At 41.8% G+C, this 27,348-nt stretch overlaps 1 protein-coding gene across 1 annotated transcript; it reads left to right on the forward strand.

Annotated features, from left to right (window-relative positions):
* Positions 1–26,611, forward strand: swap70b (switching B cell complex subunit SWAP70b). The gene is made up of 12 exons (XM_021566512.2): positions 1–188; positions 4,223–4,363; positions 8,274–8,447; positions 10,852–11,079; positions 11,459–11,605; positions 11,758–11,866; positions 12,305–12,486; positions 19,197–19,304; positions 20,157–20,323; positions 20,849–21,047; positions 21,421–21,517; positions 21,733–26,611. Exons 1-12 carry the CDS (start codon positions 93–95, stop codon positions 21,849–21,851), a joined length of 1,767 nt encoding a protein of 588 aa, XP_021422187.1. The 5' UTR covers positions 1–92; the 3' UTR covers positions 21,852–26,611.
* Positions 26,612–27,348: the final 737 nt, after the last annotated feature.

The following is a 27,348-nucleotide window of genomic DNA, read 5'->3' on the forward strand; positions in this document are numbered from 1 at the left end:
GAGCTTGTCAGGTGACTGACTGTCTCGTTGTGTCCCAGTATGATCAACTTTCCCATATACTAACTGCTGCAGTCAACCAAGTAGCAAGCGCAATGGCACTACGGGACGAACTTTTAAAGTCAATATGGCATGCTTTCACAGCGTTGGACGTGGACAAAAGCGGGAAAGTGTCCAAGTCGCAGTTAAAGGTATGAAAGTATATTTATATACTGTGTTTTTGTCAAACAAACCCAGGCACGTCGTTTTCTTTATTTGACTAAACAATGTTGACATGCTCAAGCAGGAAACTCGTCCTGAACAGAGAAGTTGGCATCAAAGTGAAGGCCATCTGATTTTGGACGGACCCTTTTACTAGTCGTAGAGGATGAGTTTGGGATTATTTAATTTTCGCCCAAATCATTTGCCAGTCTGTTACAGCTCAGATCCGGTGGTAGTCTGATTAATCAGGCTGTAATACACAATTAATTGGTAGCCTATATACAGCCTGAAACGAATGCCTGCCAAATCGTGTAAAAGTTCCTTACAAGCTAGAATGTAGAATGAAGTTACATTTAAATGTACTCTTATCGGTTGTCTGTGTGGTTTGTCCTTCAGCTAGCTGGTCGAAATACTTTGAGACAAAATAAACACAGGAAAGCAGTGTTGTACTACTGGAAACCGGCCAAATATACACACTCCTTTCTTGAAACATTAATACAGTATCTTAACAGCCTTTATATATATTGTAGACATGTTTGCGCAGTGGCGAACCTTTCGGGCTTCAGTGTGTGACAGCAACCGTAATAGCGTCGTACTCGTGAAGGAGAGTGCACCTTTTGTATAACACAAAGGGCCAGTGGTGTAGTGGAGGGTATATGCAGGTATAAACCCTATACCCACTTTGTAATACCTACTGATGTGTATCAAAGTAAAGTAGTGGGGGTATACGATGAATCAATTATGTAGTACAATAGAGAAGTCATGCACAAAGTAGTTTGCGATTGTAATTATCATGCGCGCTGCGCACACTGCCTAGTTTTAACAGAAAATCATTAGCAGGCAGCAAGAGTGTGCATGCAGCGCTCAACTGGTTTTGGCATGGAGCAGCTCACAGAATAATAACATTGGTAGCTGGTAGGATAGGAAATACGTTTCAACTTATATCTACCAGTAAATGCTAACTAAGGCAACAATGGGTATACAAACTAGGTATTATAAAAGTTTTTAGTCCAAAGTGTTGGTTAGTAGGCTATTTGTGATGCGCAATTGTCATCATGGGATGTATGCATGAGGGGCGTAGACATGGATGGGCCTGGGTGGATAGATGCCCACCCACTGGGGAGCCAGGCCCTGACAGGCCCACCCAATCAGATTGATGTGGTTTAAGCATTGTTGTACACTTAGACCGTCACATTTTGGTATTTTTTCTATTTTAAAAAGTGTGATTTTGAGAGTGAAAATTTGAATAATCTATTAGAAAACTTGCAAACCATTGGAAAACATTTTCCACACAGGGTGCCTTTCCTTCGCTGGGCGGGCTGTTTGGGAACTTTTTGGCATATCCACTTCTCCAGGCACCAATACGCCACTGCGTAGGGCCGATGGAAAGACGGCAGTCACACTGCGTGATGTTAAAGGATAAGCAGTCCGTAAACTCAGACATAATAATAATGCAAAAACACAACAATTAAGCATTTCCCAATTGAAATGTACAACTATTACTTCCTATTGCAGTGTTTTTTCTTCATGTTTAAGCACACAAAGTAACCGGTGACCTAATTAAAGTGGAACTGACAGTGTTTTAATTACGTAGCAGATATGAAACAGTCATATCAGTCATAAATATCAAATTCCCAATTTATGCTACAAAACAAACTTTATTAGAGGTTTTAAAAATAGGTTTTATTTTACTCAACGTTCCATGACGTACACTAAGGCATTGTTGGCACAATAGATGGATACAGTTCAATGCATGATTAATATAATTCACCAATACATTTCTTGGTAGTCCAAAAAATATTGCTGTCAGGTTGTAAATCACAGCTGGCCTGGTACATTTTTGCTGGCTCCATTTGGGATGCACTGTTTCACTTTCAATGACTCAATATTCTGGACAAAAACAGACAAAAAAAACATCCATTTATGTAGCAAGCTAAAAACCCGGAGCCTAACATTAGCTACATAGCTAGCTAGCTGCTAGGAGGATGTCATGCCACTGGATGAGTGGGTGAGGGACTGACTATTTCCCCTCATATCATTTTTTGGTGGCTATACACAGGTAGAGATGCAGGTGTTATTTGGTGAACTAGCAAGAACTGGAATTACTTTTATCCAGTTAGCATATCTCTTACTAATGCGCAACACCCTTGAATATGACCAGTGTCAGTAAACATAGGCAAAAAAAAGTCAATCATCAAGAACGCTCTAGATAACATGTATACAGCCTAACCAGCTCTGCTACGACGAGTAAAATGGTCAGAGTGAGGTGTTCTCTCATTTGTTTCTGGGAGGAGCTAGCTAGTAAACTAGCCAACTTTAGCTAGTTAGCTTGGGTGCTTGGTTGGGACAAGCATGCATTGGCAGACAAGCTGCAGAAGGACGAGGAGGCAACAATTCCCCATCATTTATCAGTGTCATTTTGATGGCCAACTAGCTGAAAAAGTTTGAGAGGGTTTATCTAATGTTCCTTCGTTAGATTTTAGCTAATCTTGCTCTAGCATTAGTTGTTGATGTGCATCATTTATGTATTTGCAGAAATCCATTCAGGTGTATTTTGTGCCATTTGGTGAATGCGTTCTAATGATCTAAAGTCACGCTGTTGTAACTAACTGCCTGTAAACACACAGTCCCGTTCAAAGTGAATGATGGCAGGCCCGGGTGGCAAATGGCTTGTTTGTATAAAGGCCTACTGTAGCTCTGATTGGCTAAAGTGCATCGGTCTGTGTAGACTCCGGTCCTGGACAAGACAGATGTTTTTATTAGGTTGAATTTACTGAAGTGTCTATTAATTGGCCAAACGCAAGGCTGCTTTCCCACTGTATATTACTATATAATTTTCACACTCCTTAGTATACGTTATTCCCAAACATTCTAAGAATTTCTGAAAATGTAACAATGAAATCGAAGTGGTTGCTGGTCAGAAAATATTAAATAAAAAAAATGTCATTCTTCCTGGGGGTGTATATAACCAGATTTGAATAAGATTTAATGTTGCTAAAATTCTTTCAGTTCCACTTTAAATGCAACAATGTTTAACACACAAGTTGTTTTCAAAGAGATGGCTAACCACAAGCGCGCTGCAATTTACACTGGTGACAACGTACGCCAGAGAGAGGGAGCGGGAGTAGATGTAACAACTAACTTTAAAAATGCTCCGTAATTGAAGAGCCACTGAATACGCCGATTGCCACGTTTTGTTCTTCTGCTGCTAATTAGAAACATTCGATTTTAGTCTTGGAGGTGTGTTTCCTGACAGATTCCACGTTTGGTTAATGTTTGTGCCGCATGAGACAATGTAGACATGGAAGCCTTTTTGACTTCCTCAAAATCCTCACAATTAATCTGTGACGCAAGAAATTTGTAAGTCATTTAGATGTTTTTGTCATCGAATTAAGGTGTTTGGTACAGTATATCTTAAGTTTAAAAAAAAAATGGCATAATGCATAGTACAGAACATTCGAAGTCGAGGACTATCTTTGTGAGAAGGGCACTTAAAGGTATTTGTATCCTAGTGCTGAAATCATTCAGGGCACTGTCACAGACTCTGATGGGATAAATCAATAGTTTCCTTTTCTACTCAGGCCATCAGTGCCTCAAGTGAGGTCAGGTGTAGTTGACTAGAACCCTTCCAGTGACCGACGTGTTCAACTGACTCACTACGTAGAGAGAGAGGGATGTTAATTGAGCGTTGTTGCTGGATTGAACATATATTTAGATGATAGATGTTAATAAGTAGTGACAAATAAACTTGACTCTGTAAAGAATAATCTCAGCCCAACACATACAAACAATCTATAAAACGTAATACATGTCTACAAATGTCTTTGCTTTCAGGCCCACGGGGAAGGAATTGTATGGGGAGTTTTTCTTTCTCTGGTTGCTTGGGGGATGGGATGGGAAGTTTGGGGTGGAGACTCACTACTTCATGTTTATAATAGTTGTATATGGTACCTGTAAACCCCCCCCAACAAAACAATGACAAAATTAATTTAAAAATAATAATAATAATTTTCACCCATTGCAGGTGCTCTCTCATAACTTGTGCACTGTGATGAGGATCCCCCATGACCCAGTGGCCCTTGAGGAGCACTTCAAAGATGATGACGAAGGCCCCGTCTCTACACAGGGCTATATGCCCTACTTGAACAAGTTCATTTTGGACAAGGTGAGCCCCACATATAGTAGTTTTATTAGGATCCTCATCACCAATTGCACATGCAGCAGCTACTCTTCCTGGGGTCTACATAAAACATACAAATACATGACAAAGTAAAGAACAGTTATAAACAAGAACAACAAGATATTACATTCAAATATACTGAACAAATATAAATGCAACATGCAACAATTTCTAAGAGTTAGAGTTCATATAAGGAATTCAGTGAATTGAAATACATTAATTAGGCCCTAATCTATGGATTTCACATGACTGGTCAAGGGGAGGGTCTGGGAGGGCATAGGCCCACCCACTTGGGAGCCAGGCCCACCCACTTGGGAGCCAGGTCCACCAACTGGAGAGCCAGGCCCAGCCAATCAGAATTAGTTTTTCCCCACATGGCTTTATTATAGACAGAAATACTCCTCAGCACCACCGCGGACGATCCCGCAGGTGAATCAGCTGGATGTGGAGGGGCTGGCAGTCAGCATGCCAATTGCACTCTCCCTCAAAACTTGAGACATCTGTGGCATTGTGTTGTGACACAATCACATATTTTAGTGGCCTCTTATTGTCCCTAGAACAAGGTGCATCTGTGTAATGCTCATGCTGTTTAATCAGCTTCACTGGCAAAGGAGAAATGCTCATTAACAGGGATGTAAACATATTTGTGCAGAAAATTTGAGCAAAATAAGCTTTTTGTGCTGATGGGAATTTTATGTGATCTTTTATTTTAGCTCATGAAACATGGAACCAACACCTTTTACATTTTGTGTTTATATTTGTGTTCAAATCTGTTTTTGTATTTGTTTTTTAAAGCTAAACTACATTTTTGCCTGAGTTACCTCTTGATTAGATATGTATTCAACCCCATGAGACATGTTAGAATCACCTTTGGCAGCGATTACAAATAAGTCTCTCTGGGAAACGTTGTAACAGCTTTCCACACCTGGATTTGCCCATTTATTATTTTCAGAATTCTTCAAGCTCTGTTAGTTGTTGATCATTGTTAGACATCCATTTTCAAGTCTTGACATAGTTTTGAATTAAATCTGCTTCAAAATCTATCTCTGCCACTCAGGAACATTCATTGTCTTCTTAGTAAGCAACTCCAGTGTAGATTTGTCCTTGGGTTTTAGGTTATTGTTCTGCTGAAAGGTGAATTAATCTCCCGGTATCTGGTGGAAAGCAGTTTTATGTTTTTATCCTGGAAAAACACCCTAGTCCTTAACGATTACAAGTATTCCCATAACATGATTCAGCCACCACTAATCTGGACGCTTTTAAGAAGTCCTCAGACGAACCATCAAACAGGCAAAGCGTCGATACAGGACTAAGATTAAGATTGAATCCTACTACTCTGGCTTTGATGCTCGTTGGGTGTGGCAGGGCTTGAAAAATATTACGGACTACGAAGGGAAGCCCTGCCTCTCGAGCCTACCAGACGAGCTAAATTCCTTTTATTCTCGCTTCGAGGCAAGCAACATTGAAGCATGCATGAGAGCACCACCTGTTCCAGATGACTGTGTGATCATGTTCTCCGTAGTGGATGTGAGCAAGACTTTTAAACAGGTTAACATTCACAAAGTCCGGGGCCAGAAGGATTACCAGGACGTGTACTCAAAGCATATGCGGAACAACTGGCATGTATCTTCACTGACATTTTCAACCTCCCCCTGACCGAGTCTGTAATACCAACATGTTTCAAACAGACCACCATAGTTACCTGCCTAAATGATTTCTGCCCCGTAGCGCTCACGTCGGTAGCATTGAAGTACTTTGAAAAGCTGGTCATGGCTCACATCAACGCCATCATGCCGGAAACCCTAGACCCACTCCAATTCGCATAATGACACAATTTCAATTGCACTCCACACTGCCCTTTCCCACCTGGACAAAAGGAACACCTATGTAATCCTTTATCATCTGCAAGCCCTGCCACATACAATGAGCATCGTATCTACGTCGTATCCGATGTAGCGCTATATTCTCTTCTGTCACTTCCTCAAGTTCTCATTGCTCAAGTACTTAGACAAGGTTTCAGTTACCAAGGTATGACATAGACAAATGTCAAGAGCCCCCCCCCCCAAGTGACTATGACCCTACCACACAGGTTGGGGGCACTGCCCCCACTCCCCAGGGATACTCCACCCTAAAGGTTGTGTGTGTGTGACTCTCTTCCTCACTGACTCACTCCACTTGTCAGACAATGACCATGACTCAGCCGGAGAGACAATCAAGTCCATCACTGACTGTTCCACAGAATTCCCCATTCTCCCATGTGGACCTCTGCAGTCGCTCACTATGTGGAGCACAGCATTCCTTCTAGTCGACTAACCCTGTAGAAACCTGGAATGCAATTGTTCATTGGGCGCTCTGATGTCAGAAGGGGAATGAAAGAAAGCAAGGCTACACAAACATCAAGAGCACCAAAATAGTTCAAGGCTTTTATTCAACATTTTAAGGCTGCTGTGGCAGAATTATTTCCTAATTTCATGTCTTGCTTCTGTATAATTCTGTATTTATAGTATGCTGACGACGTTTTTCACCGTGTCATTCTGCTTTGTTTGCGAAGTTAGTATGATGATTCAACTTCTGTCCCTTTATCAGTCATAGGCATAGCCTTTGCCTAGACCTCAACATATTTCGATCCAGCTTTCATGATCGAGTAATCCATTGGCGCTATCATATTTTTGATAGATGTACTTTTTTTTGTCATTTAATTTCACAATTACATTTGTTCCCTCTCTCTTTTTTTTTCCTTTTGACTTCAGTATATAAACGGGCATCTCTGTGTGGTGTGATCATTTAATGATAGGATGTTTCAGCCTCCTGGAGGACCCAAGGACAGTGATAAGACTGTTTGTAAACCACTTAGGATGTTCCACTGCAGAGAATACTAATGAACACGTGTATCGGCAGTGGAGAGGCAGCGCTGGGTGCTGGAGGGGCCGTGACAAAGCCCCCCATTGTTGATGTGCAGAGAGTGGGAGAATGGCAGGGATTGAGGTAGAGGGAAAGGGAGCCACTGCCTCAGTCTGGACCGGCTAGTACGGCGCGAGAACGAGCCGAGCAATGACATGACATTGTGAGGACAAAGAGCGAGAGCTGCTAGTTCATACCAATCCAACTTTCACAACTTTTCTACTGCTCCTCCCTCCGCCTCTATCTGCTAACCTCACTGGTGTTACTGTGAAACTATCCATCAGATTACTCAACAATGATAGAAATGTATGAATGTATGCCATTGTTGTGGATATATGTCCATCTATTCATTAAGGAGGATGTTTTAAACACTCCTTAAGATGTCCAGGCTCCTGATGATGATGATGATGATGATGAGACACATGCAGCTTGCATTTCAATAGTATCTCTGTTTGTTTATCTGCTGGTTATCTCTTGCTATTTTTAGATGGCTGATTGTCAATATCAGGCCCATCTCTCTGTTGTGTTTTAGCATGACTGCTCCGTTTATGCAGAGGAGTCCTACATCTGCATAAACGGCTAAGTGAGCTGAGGTTAATGTGAATGTGGTGTCAGGATGTCCTGTGTTAGAACAGTATTCTAGTCCAGTGCCACTGTGGGTGCTCCTAATCTACATGATTCTGCAGAACGCTTGCCAAGAGTTCCCATGGAAACGCCAGTGTATGTTCATTCACTGCTGGAAGAAAACATTTCCCCTCTACAGCACTGATTGTACTGTTTCCAAGGGTTTTCCTCCCTTTCTGTTGTCGAATTTGAGTTAAAGGGGCAACCCGAGATCCATTTTTGGACTTTTAAATTAATGATAGTGTGGCATAAAGAGAACATTGAAGATGTCCTGAGTACAGGACCAGCCTATTGTCTAATTTGTGTTTTTCCTCATATGAAAAATGTCTGTCTCCAGCCAAGTGAACTGAGAAATGTTGCCTGATTTCAGGTCCAGGACAACTTTAATCGGCAGGACTTTAACAGAATGTGCTGGACCCTGTGTGCTCGGAAGAACCTCAACAGGACACACCTCCTCATCTCGGATGAAGACGCCTTCAAGATCTGGTGCATCTTCAACTTCCTGTCCGAAGACAAATACCCACTGGCCATAGTCACTGAGGAGGTAAGATTGGACAGGGGTCGTGTTCATTAGGCACCCAATGGAAGAAAAAGGACTGAAACGGCCAGGCACTGTCCAATAAACGCTCATTTCTGATTTCTTTTGCAAAATGTTTTAAAACATTTTCGGCGCGTGTCCTAATGAACATGACCAGGGCTCTGATGCTGGCACAATTAGCCCTGACACAAACCTCACTTTGTGCAACATCTGGGTTGATCATTACCAACTACATCAGTCATCAGTTGTAAAGCTAATTAGTCAAACTCATGATACAACATTATTTTCGTGCTCCGTAGTGCACATCAATGAAACCTCTACCTCCTGTCACAGTGGACTACAGAAGAAGGGAGTGGGTTGTGGGTAAAGAAGTATTGTTCTGATCCACCGTTGCATTTTACATACCGTTTTGGAGAAACACCCTCGCCACTCCCAATCCGCTCTCACAGAAAAGGAAGTTAGCAACTTCCTGTTTTTTTTATTTATTAATTTAATTTAACTAGGCCGGTCAGTTGAGAACAAATTATTATTTACAATGACGGCCTACCAAACGTCCTCCTGCGGGGGCTTGGATAAGAAAAATATATATTAATTAATATAGGACAATACACACATCATGACAGGCGAGACACCATAACACTACACTACATAAAGACAGACCTAAGACGACAACATAGGATGGCGACAACAGCATGGTTGCAACACAACATGACAACAACATGGTAGCAACACAACATGGTACGAACACTATTGGGCACCGACAACAGCACAAAGGGCAAGAAGGTAGAGACGTGATTTGAGTCTTTGAATGAAGAGATTGAGATAAAACTGTCCAGTTTGAGTGTTTGTTGCCACTCGTTCGTCGCTAGCTGCAGCAAAATGAAAAGAGGAGCGACCCAGGGATGTGTGTGCTTTGGGGACCTGGCAGAACGGGTGTTGTATGTGGAGGATGAGGGCTGCAGTAGATATGTCAGATAGGAGGGAGTGAGGCCTAAGAGGGTTTTATAACTAAGCAACAACGAGTGGTTCTTGCGACGGGTATACAGAGATGACCAGTTTACAGAAGAGTATAGAGTGCAGTGATGTGTCCTATAAGGAGCATTGGTGGCAAATCTGATGGCTGAATGGGAAAGAACATCTAGCCGCTCGAGAGCACCCTTACCTGCCAATCTATACATTTCGTATGGTTAGGATTGTCATCTGAATCAGGGTTAGTTTGGCAGCTGAGGTGAAATGGGGCCGATTACAATAGAGGAAACCAAATCTATATTTAACTTTAGCCTGCAGGTTTGATATGTGCTGAGAGAAGGACAGTGAACCGTCTAGCCATACTCCCAAGTACTTGTAAGAGGTGACTACCTCAAGCTCTAAATCCTCAGAGGTAGTAATCACACCTGTGGGAAGAGGGGCATTCTTCTTACCAAACCACATGACCTTTTGTTTTGGAGCTGTTCAGAACAAGGTTAAAGGTAGAGAAAGCTTGTTGGACACTAAGAAAGCTTTGTTGTAGAGCATTTAACACAAAATCCGGGGAGGGGCCAGCTGAGTATAAGACTGTATCACCTGCCTATAAATGGATGAGAGAGCTTCCTACTGTCTGAGCTATGTTGTTGATGTAAATTTAGAAGAGTGTGGGGCTTCTCGACAATGCAACAACAATAAGAAATCATAAAAGATAAGAATACGAACATGAAGTAAATGGCTGACTAGAGTAAACATTTTAGCATAAGTATAACACAGGAAGGCACAATTTCTTTGCATGTGTTTTGGGGAAGGGGGAATTGGGGGAGCAAGTGTTTTTAAATTGTGCACTATTTAGAAAATCCCAATAATAGTATGGTAGCAGCAGTTGTGATGTGTGCGCGCTTGTGTGCTAAGGTGTGGAGAACCAGAGCAGGTGGTCAGTCCAGTTCAAGTGTTCAGCAGTCTGATGGCTTGTAGGTAGAGCCTGTTGGTATCAGTCCTCATCCTCCGACACCGTCTGCCTGACGGTAAGGGAGTAAACGGCTCGTGGCCGGTGGTGTGTTGGTCCCTTGATGATGCTGAGGGGCTTCCTCAAGATGTCCTGGATGGGTGGGAGCGCCGTCCTATTAATGTACTGGGCCATCTTCACCACCCACTGGAGGGCCTTGCGGTCGGGAACGTAGCAATTCCGGGACGCTCTCGATGGTGCAGCGGTAGTATTTGGAGAGGGCCTGAAGTAGTAGTGGTGGTGGTGGTAGTAGTAGTATTTATTGGGATCCATGCCGCTGCTCCTGTCCTATGAGCCGCACCGGCTCGCATAAGCCAAGGATTCGTGCAAGTCCACCCACCTACATAACACAATAAGCGTGCCCGTGCGTGCTGACGTATGTCTGTGTACTCACCTGTGTCTCTTCCCAACCCCCCCCCCCCCCAACCCTCCCCTCAGATCGAGTACTTCCTGCGCAAGCTGACGGAGGCCATGGGTGGCAGCTGGGTGGAGGAGCGCTTTGAGGACTACAAGCTTGAGCTTTGCACCAAGCAGCAGTGCCTGAGTGCCTGGGAGATAATCACCCTGGTGGGCACTGGCACGTTCAGCAAGGGCATGGACCGCCAGACCCTCTCTATGGGCATCACCGAGGTCTTCCACGAGCTCATCCTTGACGTATTCAAACAGGTCGGCCTCAGAGCCATTTAGATCTCCATGCCTTGGCAAATGTTGATATCAACCAAACTACCGTCATGTGACGTGTCCATGGTCGATGGATAGCGTTGACCAGTGTTATGTACCAGCAATACTGTAGCATGGATTGAGCTTTTAAACACCACACACCAAAACAATGTCTGGCTGAGTGTAATGTCGCTTTTTTTTATATGGACCACATGAATATTGACGATTTTAGAATCTCAAATGCAACACCACAAACTCATCATGGTGGCTGTGCGGCGGTCAACTAAGCAATTATACTGCTAGTTTTTCAACACCGATATTAACACAAACCGACAAAAGACAGAAACACAACTGTCTGAGCCTTCCTGTTTTTCGCTTGCTGCAGGGCTACATGATGAAAAAGGGTCACAAGAGAAAGAACTGGACAGAGCGCTGGTTCCTCCTGAAGCCCAACTCCATATCCTACTACGTGAGCGAGGACCTGGCAGAGAAGAAGGGTGACATCCTGCTGGATGGAAACTGCTGTGTGGAGGCAAGGAACACTAAACGACATCAACAAACACAAACGACAACAGTAAACGACAACGACCAATGCTCATTCATTCATTTGAACCCTTAACCGAACTATAAAATGCATGTTGTTGGAAGAGTGTAAAAAAAATGTAAATGAAATTGTCTTTACAGTCGTTACCGGATAAGGAAGGGAAGAAGTGCCTGTTCTACGTCAAATGCTCCGACAAAAGCTATGAGATCAGCGCGTCGGATAAGAAGAGGAAACAGGAATGGATACAAGGTAGGAAGAGGACGCATTTCATTTGGATGTAATCATCAGAAATGAAAGCACTTGTACATTGCTCATACCGTATTCATAGATTACAAATGTATATAGTTTTTGTGTTTTGAATCCTGTTGTGTAATGTAACTCTAGTTCGCAATTCTCTCACCATGCATTTGATCTCCTGTTGTTATTATGGAAAGTATAGGACTGGACATCTAGACTTTTTTCATTGGTATAAGTACAGGGGCACGTTCAGCAGAGCTCAACATTGTGGAACATTCAGATAGAAATATGTTACGTAGAATAGTCACGCGCCTCTGTCACGATTAATAAGTAGTCATATCAGCGTTACTCATCGCATTTCTACCTGCAACATTCCACAACCTTTTCCTATACTGAACATGGCCCAGCCTTGGACCTGACCCCTGTCTTGGTGTCTCTTCTCCATTTCAGCCATCCAGACGTGTATCAGTCTGCTGAAGCTGGGCCGGCCGGCGCCGCACCGCGAGTCCCGCCAGAAGCGGAGGGAGCTGAGGCAGAAACAGCAAGCGGAGCAGGAGGAGCTGGAGCTCAGGATGAAGGAGCTGCAGACGGCCAACGAGGACAAGCAGCAGGAACTGGAGGCCATGAGGAAGGTGAGCTCACTCACACCGGTCAACGTCCTCCATTTTCAAACTACTGAGTTGAGCTGCCCTGTGCTGGCCTAGTTATGCATCCACAATGTGAAAAGAAAACCTTGAAGTCAGCACAGTAAGGTAGTGTGAAAATGGGAGGTGAACACTTTACTTGACACTCAGCGTCGTAACACATTATGACACGTTCATAACCATGTCATACGTCATAACAGCTGACATAACTTGTCATAACCTGTTATAATATGGTCCTAACACTGTCATGACACATATATTTAGACCTGTTGCGACACGTATTGCGTTATTTTATGGCTGGTTATGACGCCTACATAACAGTGTCAAAACCCGCAAAACGTTCCATTACACAACAGCCTACTATGTATATATATATATGTTTATATATATATATATATATATGTATACATATATATATGTGTATATATATATATATATATATGTATACATATATATATGTGTATATATATATATATATATATATATATATGTATCCATGTATGTATATATATAGTAGGCTGTTGTGTAATGGAACGTTTTGTGTGTATGTATATATATCATCAGCAACAGTGCATTGGGGTAGGTGCATGTCTGATATCATTGTGTGAGCAATTACAATGATAATTTTACAGGGTCTATATACAGTGGGGCAAAAAAAGTATTTAGTCAGCCACCAATTGTGCAAGTTCTCCCACTTAAAAATATGAGAGAGGCCTGTAATTTTCATCATGGGTACACTTCAACTATGACAGACAAAATGAGAAAAAAAATTCAGAAAATAAATTTATCAATTTATTTGCAAATTATGGTGGAAAATAAGTATTTGGTCAATAACAAAAGTTCATCTCAATACTTTGTTATATACCCTTTGTTGGCAATGACAGAGGTCAAACGTTTTCTGTAAGTCTTCACAAGGTTTTCACACACTGTTGCTGGTATTTTGGCCCATTCCTCCATGCAGATCTCCTCAAGAGCAGTGATGTTTTGGGGCTGTTGCTGGGCAACACAGACTTTCAACTCCCTCCAAAGATTTTCTATGGGGTTGAGATCTGGAGACTGGCTAGGCCACTCCAGGACCTTGAAATGCTTCTTATGAAGCCACTCCTTCGTTGCCCGGGCGGTGTGTTTGGGATCCTTGTCATGCTGAAAGACCCAGCCACGTTTTGTATTCAATGCCCTTGCTGATGGAAGGAGGTTTTCACTCAAAATCTCACGATACATGGCCCCATTCATTCTTACCTTTACACGGATCAGTCGTCCTGGTCCCTTTACAGAAAAACAGCCCCAAAGCATGATGTTTCCACCACCATGCTTCACAGTAGGTATGGTGTTCTGTGGATGCAACTCAGCATTCTTTGTCCTCCAAACACGACGAGTTGAGTTTTTACCAAAACGTTCTATTTTGGTTTCATCTGACCATATGACATTCTCCCAATCTTCTTCTAGATCATCCAAATGCTCTCTAGCAAACTTCAGACAGGCCTGGGCATGTACTGGCTTAAGCAGGGGGACACGTCTGGCACTGCAGGATTTGAGTCCCTGGCGGTGTAGTGTGTTACTGATGGTAGGCTTTGTTACTTTGGTCCCAGCTCTCTGCAGGTCATTCACTAGGTCCCCCCGTGTGGTTCTGGGATGTTTGCTCACGCGGTGAGATCTTGCGTGGAGCCCCAGATTGAGGGAGATTATCAGTGGTCTTGTATGTCTTCCATTTCCTAATAATTGCTCCCACAGTTGATTTCTTCAAACCAAGCTGCTCACCTATTGCAGATTCAGTCTTCCCATCCTGGTGCAGGTCTACAATTTTGTTTCTGGTGTCATTTGACAGCTCTTTGGTCTTGGCCATAGTGGATTTTGGAGTGTGACTGTTTGAGGTTGTGGACAGGTGTCTTTTATACTGCTAACAAGTTCAAACAGGTGCCATTAATACAGGTAACGAGTGGAGGACAGAGGAGCCTCTTAAAAAAGAAGTTACAGGTCTGTGAGAGCCAGAAATCTTGCTTGTTTGTAGGTGACCAAATACTAATTTTCCACTATAATTTGCAAATAAATTCATAAAAAATCCTACAATGTGATTTTCTGGATTTTTTTGTTCTCATTTTGTCTATCATAGTTGAAGTGTACCTACGATGAAAATTACAGGCCTCTCTCATCTTTTTAAGTGGGAGAACTTGCACAATTGGTGGCTGACTAAATACTTTTTTTGCCCCACTGTATATATGCTGAAGACTGGGATGAATGCAGGAGCAGATTTCAGGAGCAAGACAAGACGGATGACTGATAGTAAGGGCATGTACGTGATAGGCCTATCTGGCTTATGTGATTAGGATGGTCATAATGCTTATTGGCAGTGTCATAAAGTGTATTTTCTTAGTCCAAGTAAAGTGACACAGGATGGTCATAATGCTTCATGACAGTATCATAAAGTGTATATCTGTACAAGTTATTTCAAATATGAATGAAGATGATTTTTTTTTTTTTTAAATGAAAAAGGATTTTATAAACAAACGTTCAAACAAAAGGATACTTCTTGGCAAAGATTTTTATGGGGGGGGAATAAATGTGGGTTTTGACACTCTAGTGTAGGTGTCATAACCAGCCATAAAATAACACGTCACAACAGGTGTAAATATATGGGCAATGACAGTGTTATGATCATATCATGACAGGTTATGTCATATTATGACATGGTTATGGGTGTCAAGTAAAGTGTTACCAAATGTAGTCACCTACTATCTCCACTGTTCTTAGTCTAGTCTGGAAGTCACGAGGCTAGTTGCTGGAACACGTTTAAAACAGTCAGAGGGGGGGGGGGGGGGGGGGGGGGGGGCAGGGGGGAAAGTGGTTCATCACCGTCATCACTTAAATGAAGAGAAGACCTATGAAAGTGAAAAGACAGTGCTACTTCGGGATGTAGGTCACCTGAAAGACTGTAACTTTACATGTGTGAAGTTCCTCCCACAGAAACCGTTGGTGGTAGATTCGTTGCCACGTGTGCTTCTGAATGTTAACAATAGAATAGCCCCACTTTCTGGTTTCCTCAATGGTTTCGCAATGTGAGAGTGTGGATTGCGCTGTTCAGGGGAATGAAGTGTGTGTGTGTGTGTTTAGCTTAGCTTAGCTTTTTGTCACTTTCACTTTTCCCAGTCAACTCTCTTAATCCCGATTTGAAAGTTCTTTTAGTCTGGCCTTTTGATGCCGTTTATTCACAGTTGAAGTCCAATTATCACTGCTCAGTTGGGTCTTTTAATTACAGATGAAATGTCACTTAAATGAGATGTTTCCTCATTTCACTCGGCAGCAGAAAACAACATGGACAGTTAAAATCAAATACATGATGGCAATATTCTCCTATACATGCGGTGAAGAGGTTAATGGGATGGAGGCCATTCGCGACCATTCAATCGGATCTAAGAAAGTGAATATTCGTCATAATTTGTGTTCTAACAGGCCCACAATGTGGTAGATTGTATTTGTTTGTTTTCGCTGCATAATATTTAGAAGTTGTTCTTTTCGGGTTCAGACAAAATGTCTGCAAAATGCTAACTCCCATTCGTATAAGCTGGTTGCATAGCTAGCCATATAGAAATTGGTGGGTATTTGAAGCCGTTTTTAAAAAGTGTAATGCCGTTGATTTGCGACGACATCCATACTAGTATTATACTTTTTACCCTAACATTATGTGAAATACACCGGGACTATTGTTTAAATTGTAGGCTGATTTTGATGGGCGGCAATGAGGAGATTCTGAATCTTTCCCCCTCGTGGCGTTTCCATTGTTTTGGTTGAATTCCATTGATCTCTTTAACACGTATTGAGCTGATTTTTATATTCACAAAGCAGTTCGGGTTATGAGTGAAAAAAACATTCGGAAATGTTATTTCACTGGTCGGTGTTATTGTACTAACAACATTTCATATTCAATATGTTCACGCCCTCTATTTTCTGTAGAGATTGGTAAGGAAGATGGCGCTCTAAGTTCCGGTACATACCAGTGCTTCTCTTCAATACCCATTGTAGCAGAGCTCTTATAGATGAGACCCATGACTAGTCATCTGGACAAGCTCAAATGAGCCATACGACAATACCATAAAACTTTATTGTCCAATGTAACACATGCAGTGTAGCTGTGGACAATCATTGGATTTATTGGGGCAACAATGTCCCTGTGTCTGAACGTTCATTGTGCCCCTAGTACTCAATGCATAATGAATGAACAACAATCTCCCATTGAGGTGCAACAAGTTCCCGTCTCTCAAGCTCCCCAGTCCAGGACAGGTCTGTGGTACACACAGGACTGGAGGGTGAGGGGTCGGCGCCCTTTATTAACCCTTTAACCCTGGGTTCACTTGTACACGTTAGCCATTCTGTGATCGGTTGGTCACTTCACACTAACCTGCGGTAGGTAGTGAGTGAGTAACGAACGAGTTAGGTCAATTGACAAGTCACGGCTGCACGGAAAGAGTCAAATTAGGATTAATCGCCAGTTTTGAAGATGCCACTGTCGTGGATAGCAGCTGTTTTACAGGGTCCTGAACAATTCAGCTGCTGTTTCTTATGTTGATTTCAAATTATTTTGTACGTATGAGGCATTTTATAAGTTAAGTGCCATCAGAAAGTATTCATACCCCTTGACTTATTGCACATTTTGTTGTTGCAGCCTGAATTAAACATGGCTTCAATAGATGTTCTCTCACCCCATCTACACACAACACCTCATGACAAAGTGATGGGAATGTTTGCAAATTTATTTGAAAATGAAATGGAGAAATATCGCTTTTACATAAAGGTTTAGACACACCTACTCAATCCAGGGTTTTTCTATAAAAAAGTACTATTTTCTACATTGTAGAATAATAGTGAAGACATCAAAACTAGGAAATAACACATGGAATTATGTAGTAACCAAAAAGGTGCTAAACAAATCAATCTATTTTATATTTGAGATTCTTCAAAGTAGCCACCCTTTGACTTGATGACAGCTTTGCTCACTCTTGGTATTTTCTCAACCAGCTTAATGAGGAATGCTTTTCCAACAGTCTTGAAGGAGTTCCCACATATGCTGAGCACTGTTTGGCTGCTTTTCCTTCACTCTGCAGTCCAACTCATCCCAAACATCTCAATAGGGTTGAGGTCGGGTGATTGTGGAGGCCAGGTCATCTGATGCAGCACTCCATCACTCTCCTTCTTGGTCAAATAGACCTTACACAGCATAGAGGTGTGTTGGGTCATTGTCCTGCTGAAAAACAAATTATAGTCCCACTAAGCCCAAACCAGATGGGATGGCGTATCGCCGCAGAATGCTGTGGTAGCCATGCTGGTTAAGTGTGAGTTGAATGCGGAGATCATCCGTTCACCTACTCTGCATCTCACAAAGACACAGCGGTTGGAACCAAAAGTCTCAAATTTGGACTCATGAGACCAAAGGACAGATTTCCACCGGTCTAATGGCCATTGTTCATGTTTCTTGACCCAAGCAAGTCTCTTCTTATTGGTGTCCTTTAGTAATGGTTTCTTTGCAGCAATTTGACCATGAATGCCTGATTCATGCAGTCTCCACTGAACAGTTGATATTGACGTGTCTGTTATTTAAATTATGTGAAGCATTTATTTGGTCTGCAATATCTGAGGCTGGTAACTCTAATGAACTTATCCTCTGCAGCAGAGGTAACTCTGGGTCTTCCTTTCCTGTGGTGATCCTCATGAGAGCCAGTTTCATCATAACGCTTGATGGTTTTTGTGACTGCACTTGAAGAAACATTCAAAGTTATTGAATTTTTCCGGACTGACTGACCTTCATGTCTTACGATGAATAAGATGGACTGTCATTTCTCTTTACTTATTTGAGCTGTTCTTGCCATGACCCTATTTGGTAAATGTTATCTTCTGAATACCACCCCTACCTGTCACAACACAACTGATTGGCTCAAACGCATTAAGAAGGAAAGAAATTCTACAAATTAACTTTTAATAAGGCACACCTGTTAATTGAAATGCATTCCAGGTGACTACCTCATGAAGCTGGTTGAGAGAATGCCAAGCGTGTGCAAAGCTGTCGTCAAGGCAAAGGGTGGCTACTATATGCTATGTTTTACATATTGAAACCATTAAATTGTTTTTAACTAGAACAAATTCTTATTTACAATGACATCCTAGGAACAGTGAGTTAACTGCCTTGTTCAGGGGCAGAACTGCCTTCTCAGCTCCGGGATTCGATCTCGCAACCATTCTGTTACTGGCCCAACGGCTCTAACCACTAGGCTGCCTGCCGCAGTAACTTAGAACAATGTGGAATGCAAACATGTTCAACGTATTTAACAAAGATGGGATATGGCCTACATTTTGTTTCTGTAGGCTATTTAACAAACTAGGCTATAATGGACTAACATTCAGATTGGAGTTGATGACATAAGACCGTAAATACACAATTTGAAGCAACCACATATTTAGCCATGGAGCACATTTTAATTTGCCAGTGAGGAGCAAGCCTCTAACTTTTATTCATCAAAACCCAGCCCTTTCGCGCTACCATCAGCTGCAGTCCCATAATTCATGCAGTGAAAATGATAAAAAAATATATTTCTGACACAACCCTGGACCTATAGCCCTTCCGCCAGTGCAAAGATGTACCGTTGCGTCAGGTGTATCTGTCGTCAATTATGCTCAATTATGTAATGACTGTTCCCTCCGCTATTTGTCAGAAACTGGAGGAGGCGGCGGCCAACGCGGCAGAGGAGGAGAGGAGACTCTTGCAGACGCAGACTGAACAACAGGATCGCTACAGGGTGGACCTTGAGAGGGAGAAAATGGTACCTACCTACACACAATTTAGTGACCAAAATAGATTGTTTAGACTGTAAGCTACACCAACAGCTGACTACTAACCCCTATGTGGCCAGCTAATTAATTGACTTCAACAAATTGGGCCGCACCCCTTTAGTTGGCTACTATTTCATTACGCTGGCTTTTCAGCGACCCACTGCACCCTGTGAGACTTCAAGGTGTAGGTACAAGTTGTCCCTAACCAGTGATACAGCTTTATCAGCTGTTTCTCTTCATTTATTCAGTTAATTCCTGCGTCCATGAAAAAGGATTTAAACTTTCTAGTTATTTTGTCCCCCTGTTTATTCTCTTAAGCTCATAACCTTTGACATTTAGTCCAAACATCCTACTGGCAGACTTTATAAATGACATTTGTTTATAGGACCATCTATCAATGAGGTTTTCCATTTATTTTATTCTCTCAAGTCTATGTCTGCTCTGTTACAGGATGTACCCACAAGGGTTGCGTCCTTTTTCTTTCTTCCTGTTATTAAAAAAAAAATAAAATGAACGTCATTTTTACAGATTGGCATTCGCAATGGCAAGTGTTTCCAATCATTAACTGTCATAGTCTGAATGGTAGGGCTGAATGATAGGAAGTTAGTGAGCTTAAGATAGAAAAGGAAGCGAGTGGTACACAATGGGTTAAATGAGTGATTTTAAAGGGATAGTTCGCCCAAAGTAGAGTTTAATGCATTTTAAGTAAGTTAAATGAGTGCTACAGCCTACTAAGCGCTGACTCCTAGTGAATGGGTCGTCCGGTCCATGAGCACCACTAGATTTAGTCTTGGATACCTGTAGTGCTCTTTTTATACAATTGTCTTCTCGCCGGTCCTCAGGTGCGACAGGAGATGGAGGAGCAGGTGGCTCAGAAGTCCACTGAGCTGGAGCAGTACCTGCAGCGCGTCCGCGAGCTGGAGGACATGTACCACCGCCTGGAGGACGCCCTGGAGGAGGAGAGAAGCGCCAGGCAGGACGAGGAGACGGTTCGCAGGCTCCAGGCCCGGTCAGTGCTCCACACACAGAAAAGCAGGCATATACGCATGCACTCTTGAGATGAATGTACGGTGATGGACTTCATTGTCTCTCTGGCTGAGTCACTGTAATTGTCTGACAAGTGGAGTTTGTCAGTGAGGAAGAGGGAAACGCGTGCACACACACACACACACACACACACACACACACACACACACACACACACACACACACACACACACACACACAAAGCCCCCATCAATGGATTCACGTGGGGGCTACATACACGCGGGCAACAGTCCCTCCAGTACAGAAACACTTCCTTCCTTCCTCTCTGCTGACACTTGTGCTTCTCTGGGCTCCAGCAATTTCTCACATTGTGTTCTGAGTAGGGAATTTGTGCGGGTGCGCGTGCGCGTGTATACGCTACGGGTGGATTTATGTTTGCAGCGTAATTGTGTTTTTGATCAACGCATCTCTTTTTTTTTCTTCCCCTGTTTTGAATGTGACACACGCATCTGTTCCCTGGACTTTTCTGTCCGCGTCCTCTCTCCAGGTTACTGGAGGAGGAGGCCACCAAGAGGGCTGAGCTGGAGCAGATCCACCTCCACCAGCAGAGGGCCATCTCTGAGACGGAGGCGGAGAAGCAGGAGCTGGAGAAGGAGGGAACGGCCAAGGAGAATGCCCTGCAGGCCGCCATGCTGCAGCTGGAGCAGCTAGAGAGTGAGAGGCAGGGGGCACTGGAGCAATACCAGGTGAGGCATGCATTAGGGGTCGGTTTCCAGGATTGAAGATTCACGGCCTGCTTCTGGACTAAAATGTACTTTCGACAGAGGTTCTTCATTGAGCCTGCTTTTCAGTTCAGGAGTAGGGACTAAATTTGGGTCTGTTAGAACTAGGGTGCTTGAGTTGTGGTGCTAGAATGATGCCTAATTAGATGTTTAGGGGGTGCTAGAGCGGTGTCTTGGCAACTACTACCAGGCGGCAATTGTAGGGGGCACCAGAGTTCTACAGGTGAGCCGTGGGTTGTCCTGTTTCAGTATTAAAAACTAACTTCCACTTAATTTGAAAATGGGATGACTTACTTGTACAAATCGACTGAGATCGTCTCTTCTTTGTTTGTCACAGGACGTAATGCAGAAACTGGAGGACGCAGCGAACAACACCAGGACCTGGAAACATAAAGTGGCCCACCATGAGGGATTGGTCCGCCTCATTCAACCAGGTAACACAACACTATATTACTGCACACTTTCCCTCTCTCCTCCTTTTTTATCAATACTCTCTTCATTTAGTTATCTTCCCTCTCTGTCTGTTCTGGTATTTTGCTTTCTCACCGTCTGTGGCCTGGGCACATCTCAATAATCTAAAGTGGCTTCCTCATTTCCTTTCCTTTGTCTGCAGTGATGTGAAAGACCTTTATGATTTTTGTTTTCTCAGGTTCAAAGGGGCCTCAGAAGATCACTAACTGGGGCCCAGCAGCCTTCACTGATGCAGAACTAAGCCTGAGGAAGAAAGATTGGCAGGAGAGGAAGAACCGACCCGCCCAGACCCAGTAGAGCCCCCATTCAACACACTCATGGTTGCTGAATCATTGATGGAACATTGATGCAACTTTGCCCTCAGTGTGCAATGTTGCGTCTTCAGCATTCATTAACTCAAAAGGGAACAGGGAAGGCAGGCTCACTTTTACAGATACCAGGGTTGTGTTCATTAGGCCCCAAATGGAAGTCAACAAACTGAAACAGAGAAGGCCTACCTAGGCTTTTTGTCCAATAGGAAAGGCAAATTTAATTTTTCCGTTGCAAATCGATTTGAAACGTTTTCTGTTTCGTGCCCTAATGAACTCGACCCAGGTGCTGCACAGATCTTGATACTACCTGCATAGCCTGAGAGTAAAATGAACAGCCAGATTCAAATTGCTTTCATATGATGGACTGAAGGAGCTGCGCACTTGACACTAGTAATTCAATGTCTGAGGAAGGTGGAGTGTGGTCCGAAACGTTAGATTCCTTTTATCAAAACGTTTTTGACCGTGTTTTGATTATACATTTTCTTCCTAAGGGATTTCACAATTGTTTGTGTCTTTTGTAAATGTAAAACTACAGCTTGCATAATTTTTATCCGTTTGTGGGTTACCGTTTTTGGTTCCATTGCCAAAGTGATAGCACTTAATAACCCATAAAGTAGTATGAACAAAACTCCACGTTAACATCATCAAATTTCATTACTTATGAAAATAATAATCAAATAACTAGCCATCATACTGTACTACTCCCATTTTATTAAATGTCATTTTTGCGTACACATACTGTGAGAAATGGGACATTTGCGGTGTTACACTTGAAACATTGCTGCTACACTGTAATGAAAAACTGTACAGTAATCGGAGGTATTATCAACATTAAAATAAACGATTTACGGCAACATTGTGGGAGAATGTTATGGGCTAGGAAAGAATTGCTGTATTTCAAATGTTACTGTAATTTCACCACATAGAATACAGTACCCTACCATATCTTTGGCACACCAAAACCCCTTTATTTTTTTTATTTTTTTTAAACCTTTAACTAGGCAAGTCAGTTAAGAACAAATTCTTATTTACCATGACGGCCTACCCCAGCCAAGCCTGACCCGGACGACGCTGGGCCAATTGTGCGCCGCCCTATGGGACTCCCAATCAGGTTGTGATACAGCCTGGAATTGAACCAGGGTCTGTAGTGACGCCTCTAGCACTGACATTCAGTGCCTTAGCCCACTGCGCCACTCGACAGCCCTCGGCCACTAGTGGATGCATGGTATCGTTGTTTCTGGCTCATTCAAATATTTTGAGGAATGCCTTGTAAAGGCTGTATTTGTTGCACCTGGTGAGTAAGAGTGCCCTATCACTTTAACTCCTACGTGGTTATAGTTCCCCATCAATAGAACTCCCCATGTTGTAGTCCTAAAAACTGAAAATGATTTACTGCCATCCCTATGGGGGAAATTAATGGGGTTTTGGGATAAAGTCTGACGTTAACACAGGCTTCGGAGATCTTATATGTTTTAATCTATGAGATATCAGTCAGGTACCATAACCTATGTGCTTTCATGCTTGTTTTGATTACAGAAATGCTTCAAAATTCACAGCGATGTTTCCCGATGAAGAATATCTCATAGAACAAAACGTGTAAGGTCGTAAACCTGTGTTTACCACAGACTTTATTTTCAGCGTTTATCCAAAACCCCTACAAAAACCTGATTTCATTTCCCGAAAGACTTTGGCCAACGAGCCATGGCGGTGTTGGCGCCTACTAAAAGACACCATTACTATTGCTCTCTATTTAAATTCTATAGGGGACAGATTGGAGTGGAACAAAAATGGTTAAGCGTTGTATCTTCATGTGCTTTTGGTCTGTTTTGCCCTGTAGTTCCGGCCAGTTTAAAAGCCTTTGTTGGCCCCTAGAAGTATGCGTGATATAAGACACTCAAATATTCATTAATATGCTGTAATGTGTAAACTTCACCTAGCAACCACCCGCTTGCACCAATCCTTTGTAATTACCGAAAAGTAAATTCAAACCCCTCCCTTCAATCATCCATTCATTCCGATTACAGTAGCATTTAATTTATTTTATAATAGTACATTTTAAGGTATTGTACTCTGTCATTACACAGTACTTGATACCGTATTTATATTACTGTAGGTGTACTGGAAAATGAAATGCAGAATTTCTTTACCTGCCACTGAATTGCCTGTAACTGTCAAATTCACAGCAACCCCTTTACAGTGTAGCAAATTACAGGGCTTTGTAGCACGGTGCCAGAACCACGCTCATGGTGGGGGATGGAATTGTCATTTGTGAAATTGTCAGTATACAACTTTTTGTGTTTTGTAGTCGTTAATGTGTTTAAATAGCTGAAGACTGGTGTCATGTTTTATTACAGGGTTCAGTCTTAAACAATAATTGTATGCCGTTGTTGCAAGGATGCACACGTAAGTAGAGAACTGATTGTTGATATATCATGTAACAATATTCACAATAGAACATAATAGACACAAGACCCCAGTCTCTAATTGATATGATGCTGCCATTGAAACAAGAGGAATGGTATGTTACTTTCAAATTATGTACTCCAGGGGGCACTATAGATTTAGAAAACGCAGGTTATCCTTCATTTGGTCATCTCCTAAACATAATTTACTTATGCAATGGATAATACAACATGTTATGCTGTTAAAATTAACAGTGTGTGTTTGGGGTCCCTATTTCCATTACTTCACTGCATAAACCCTCCACTTTCTAAAATAAAATATAATCTACAGTGAGATGTAAACCAAGATTATCTGCATTGTTTTGTATTTATCTGCCGAACAACTTTAACTTTCGTTCATATTGAAATAAATAGTTTTTATAGCTTTTTTGGCCAAATCCAGTGGTGAAAAAGTACTTAAGTAAAAAATACTTTAAAGTACTAAAGTATTTTTTGTGTATATCTGTACTTTACTTATTATATTTTTGACAACTTGTACTTTTACTTATCTACATTCCTAAAAAAAATAATGTTCTTTTTACCCAAAAGTACTCGTTACATTTTGAGTGCTTAGCAGGACAGGAAACTGGTTTAATTCATGCACTTATCAAGAGAACAAACCTGATCATGCCAACTGTTTTTGATCTGGCGGACTCACTTAACACAAATTGTTCCTTTATAATTAATGTCGGAGTGTCCTCTAGCTTGCTTTATATGAGGAATTTGAATTAATTTATACTTTTACTTTTGATACTTAAGTATATTTTAACAATGACATTTACTTTCGATACTTAAGAATATTTTAAACCAAATACTTTTAGACTTTTACTCAAGTAGTATTTTCCTGGGTGATTTCACTTTTACTCGGGTCATTTTCTATTAAGGTGTCTTACTTATACTCAAATATGACAATTGGGTACTTTTTCCACCAGAAGCCAAATCTCTGAACTATAAGTTTATCTTTTCTAGTCTGTAGCTAGGTTTCCATCCAATTGGCAACATATTTTCATGGCAATATCAACAAGTCCGAATTAAAAACAATATTCGCTTTGTCCCACCAGCGACATGTTTATCAAATTGACCTGTTGTGGATAAAATGCTGTGCCGTTATGATGTAGTGCACGTAAAAATACATTTTGCGGTTAAATTCCCATGTGCTAAATAAAAAAATGCAAGTTAAATGGGTTTCCATCACATTTTCAACTCTACTGATGATGTGTTACACAGCGAGTGTTCCCACCCTAGTATTGGCACATGCGAACTAGCCAACAGATCGCAGATATGACCTGAGACTATTATGGACAAAAGAGCGGCAGCCAAGCATCGATAAAGTCACCAGAATAAGACCCTCGATATTTATTTGGAAAGGTGCATCAAGCTCATCCTTTTGAACTTTCACCACTCTATGAGATTCATCGTCATTTATTTCATCTGTAGCCTAATAAACTGCACGCTTTCCCCACGAGCCATAGTGAGAGGACCACACGTCATTGCGTGACTAGAACTTTACTTCGATATGATGGTTATCAGTGGTGGGAAAAGTACCCAATTGTCACATTTGAGTAAAAGTAAAGACACCTTAATTAACAGAAAACGAAACTCCCAGGTATTGCAAATACCTGCAAATGTAAAAACGAAGGAATTTCAGGTATTTGCTGTGAAGGGGTACTCCAAGTTAAGGAGCCTTAAGTGTCTCTGGAAATGCTGTTTGTTTTGAGTTTATAATACTCAACTAAAGGGGCTACGCCATAGTGTCCTTGGAGACAATGAACCTCTCAGGCATTGTTGGTTTAGTAAAAGTTGAGTGACCTTAACCAAGCATCTGGCGAGACACACAGTTTATCAGAGTATCTGTACATCATTAGTCTCGAAGGTAGGTTTAGGTTAAAAGGTCTGCAGAGAATTTTTGTTCAGGTCAATGATTCATATGTCCTTGCTCAGCTCATAAACGGAGATGAGTATCAATTCATCAAACTGTATCTTGGTACAAAATGTAAAATACCCTAAATGTACCAAAATATACAAAAATGCAGTGCGTTACTTTTATCGTATTACGGTCATTGTAATGAAGGAATTAATAAATGACATTCATTGAGGGGAGATGGGGTTTGTATTTTACCATACATCCATGGGATTGGTGCAAGCAGATAGACTGCTAGGTAATGTGTTTATATATTACAGCATATCATTAACTTTGTTTTGGTTACTACATGATTTCATGTGTTATTTCATAGTTTTGATGTCTTCACTATTATTCTACAATTTAGAAAATTTGTAAAAAAATAAAGAAAAACCCTTGAATGAGTAGGTGTGTCCAAACCTTTGTCTGGTAATACACAGTATTACACTGGTATTGTGCTGGAGAATGGGAAATGAGGTTGAAAAGTGGTGGAATTGTACTTTAAGGGTAAAAAATGTTTTGAGCAAAATATATATATATTTTTTTAGACAAGTTAAAACTGCATGGAGTAGGCCATTCAAGGAGTTGACCTAATGGTGCCCTCTGATGTCATCGGCCTCCCCCTTCCTTGAGGAATAAAGAAGCAAAAGAGAACAAAAGAGGAAAGCCCCCCCCCCCCAACTTGCGCCATGTCAGAGGACACCTGGATCATCTATTGAGATGAGCCTTTTCAAGTTTATTTGTCACATGCGCCAAATACAACAGGTTTAAACCTTACAGTGAAATGCTTACTTACAGACTCTAACCAACAGTGCAATTTTAAGTAAAAAAGAGGTGTTCGGTGAACAATGGATGAGTAAGGAAATAAAAAAACAACAGTAAAAAGACAGTGAATAATAACAGTAGCGAGGCTATATACAGTAGCAAGGCTATAATAGTAGCGAGGCTATATACAGTAGCAAGGCTATAACAGTAGCGAGGCTATATACAGTAGCACGGCTATAATAGTAGCGAGGCTATATACAGTAGCAAGGCTATAACAGTAGCGAGGCTATATACAGTAGCAAGGCTATAACAGTAGCGAGGCTATATACAGTAGCAAGGCTATAACAGTAGTGAGGCTATATACAGGCACCGGTTAG

Source organism: Oncorhynchus mykiss, chromosome 2 (genome assembly GCF_013265735.2).
Source record: "Oncorhynchus mykiss isolate Arlee chromosome 2, USDA_OmykA_1.1, whole genome shotgun sequence".
Lineage (NCBI taxonomy): Eukaryota > Metazoa > Chordata > Actinopteri > Salmoniformes > Salmonidae > Oncorhynchus > Oncorhynchus mykiss.

What these genes read in the sequence shown, in the direction of transcription:
- swap70b (XM_021566512.2), top strand. Translation starts at nt 93, where the DNA reads ATGGCACTACGGGACGAACTTTTAAAGTCAATATGGCATGCTTTCACA. An exon ending in ACAAGTTCATTTTGGACAAG is followed by an intron (nt 4,364 to 8,273) that starts GTGAGCCCCACA and finishes GCCTGATTTCAG; the next exon opens with GTCCAGGACAACTTTAATCG. An exon ending in AACTGGAGGCCATGAGGAAG is followed by an intron (nt 12,487 to 19,196) that starts GTGAGCTCACTC and finishes GCTATTTGTCAG; the next exon opens with AAACTGGAGGAGGCGGCGGC.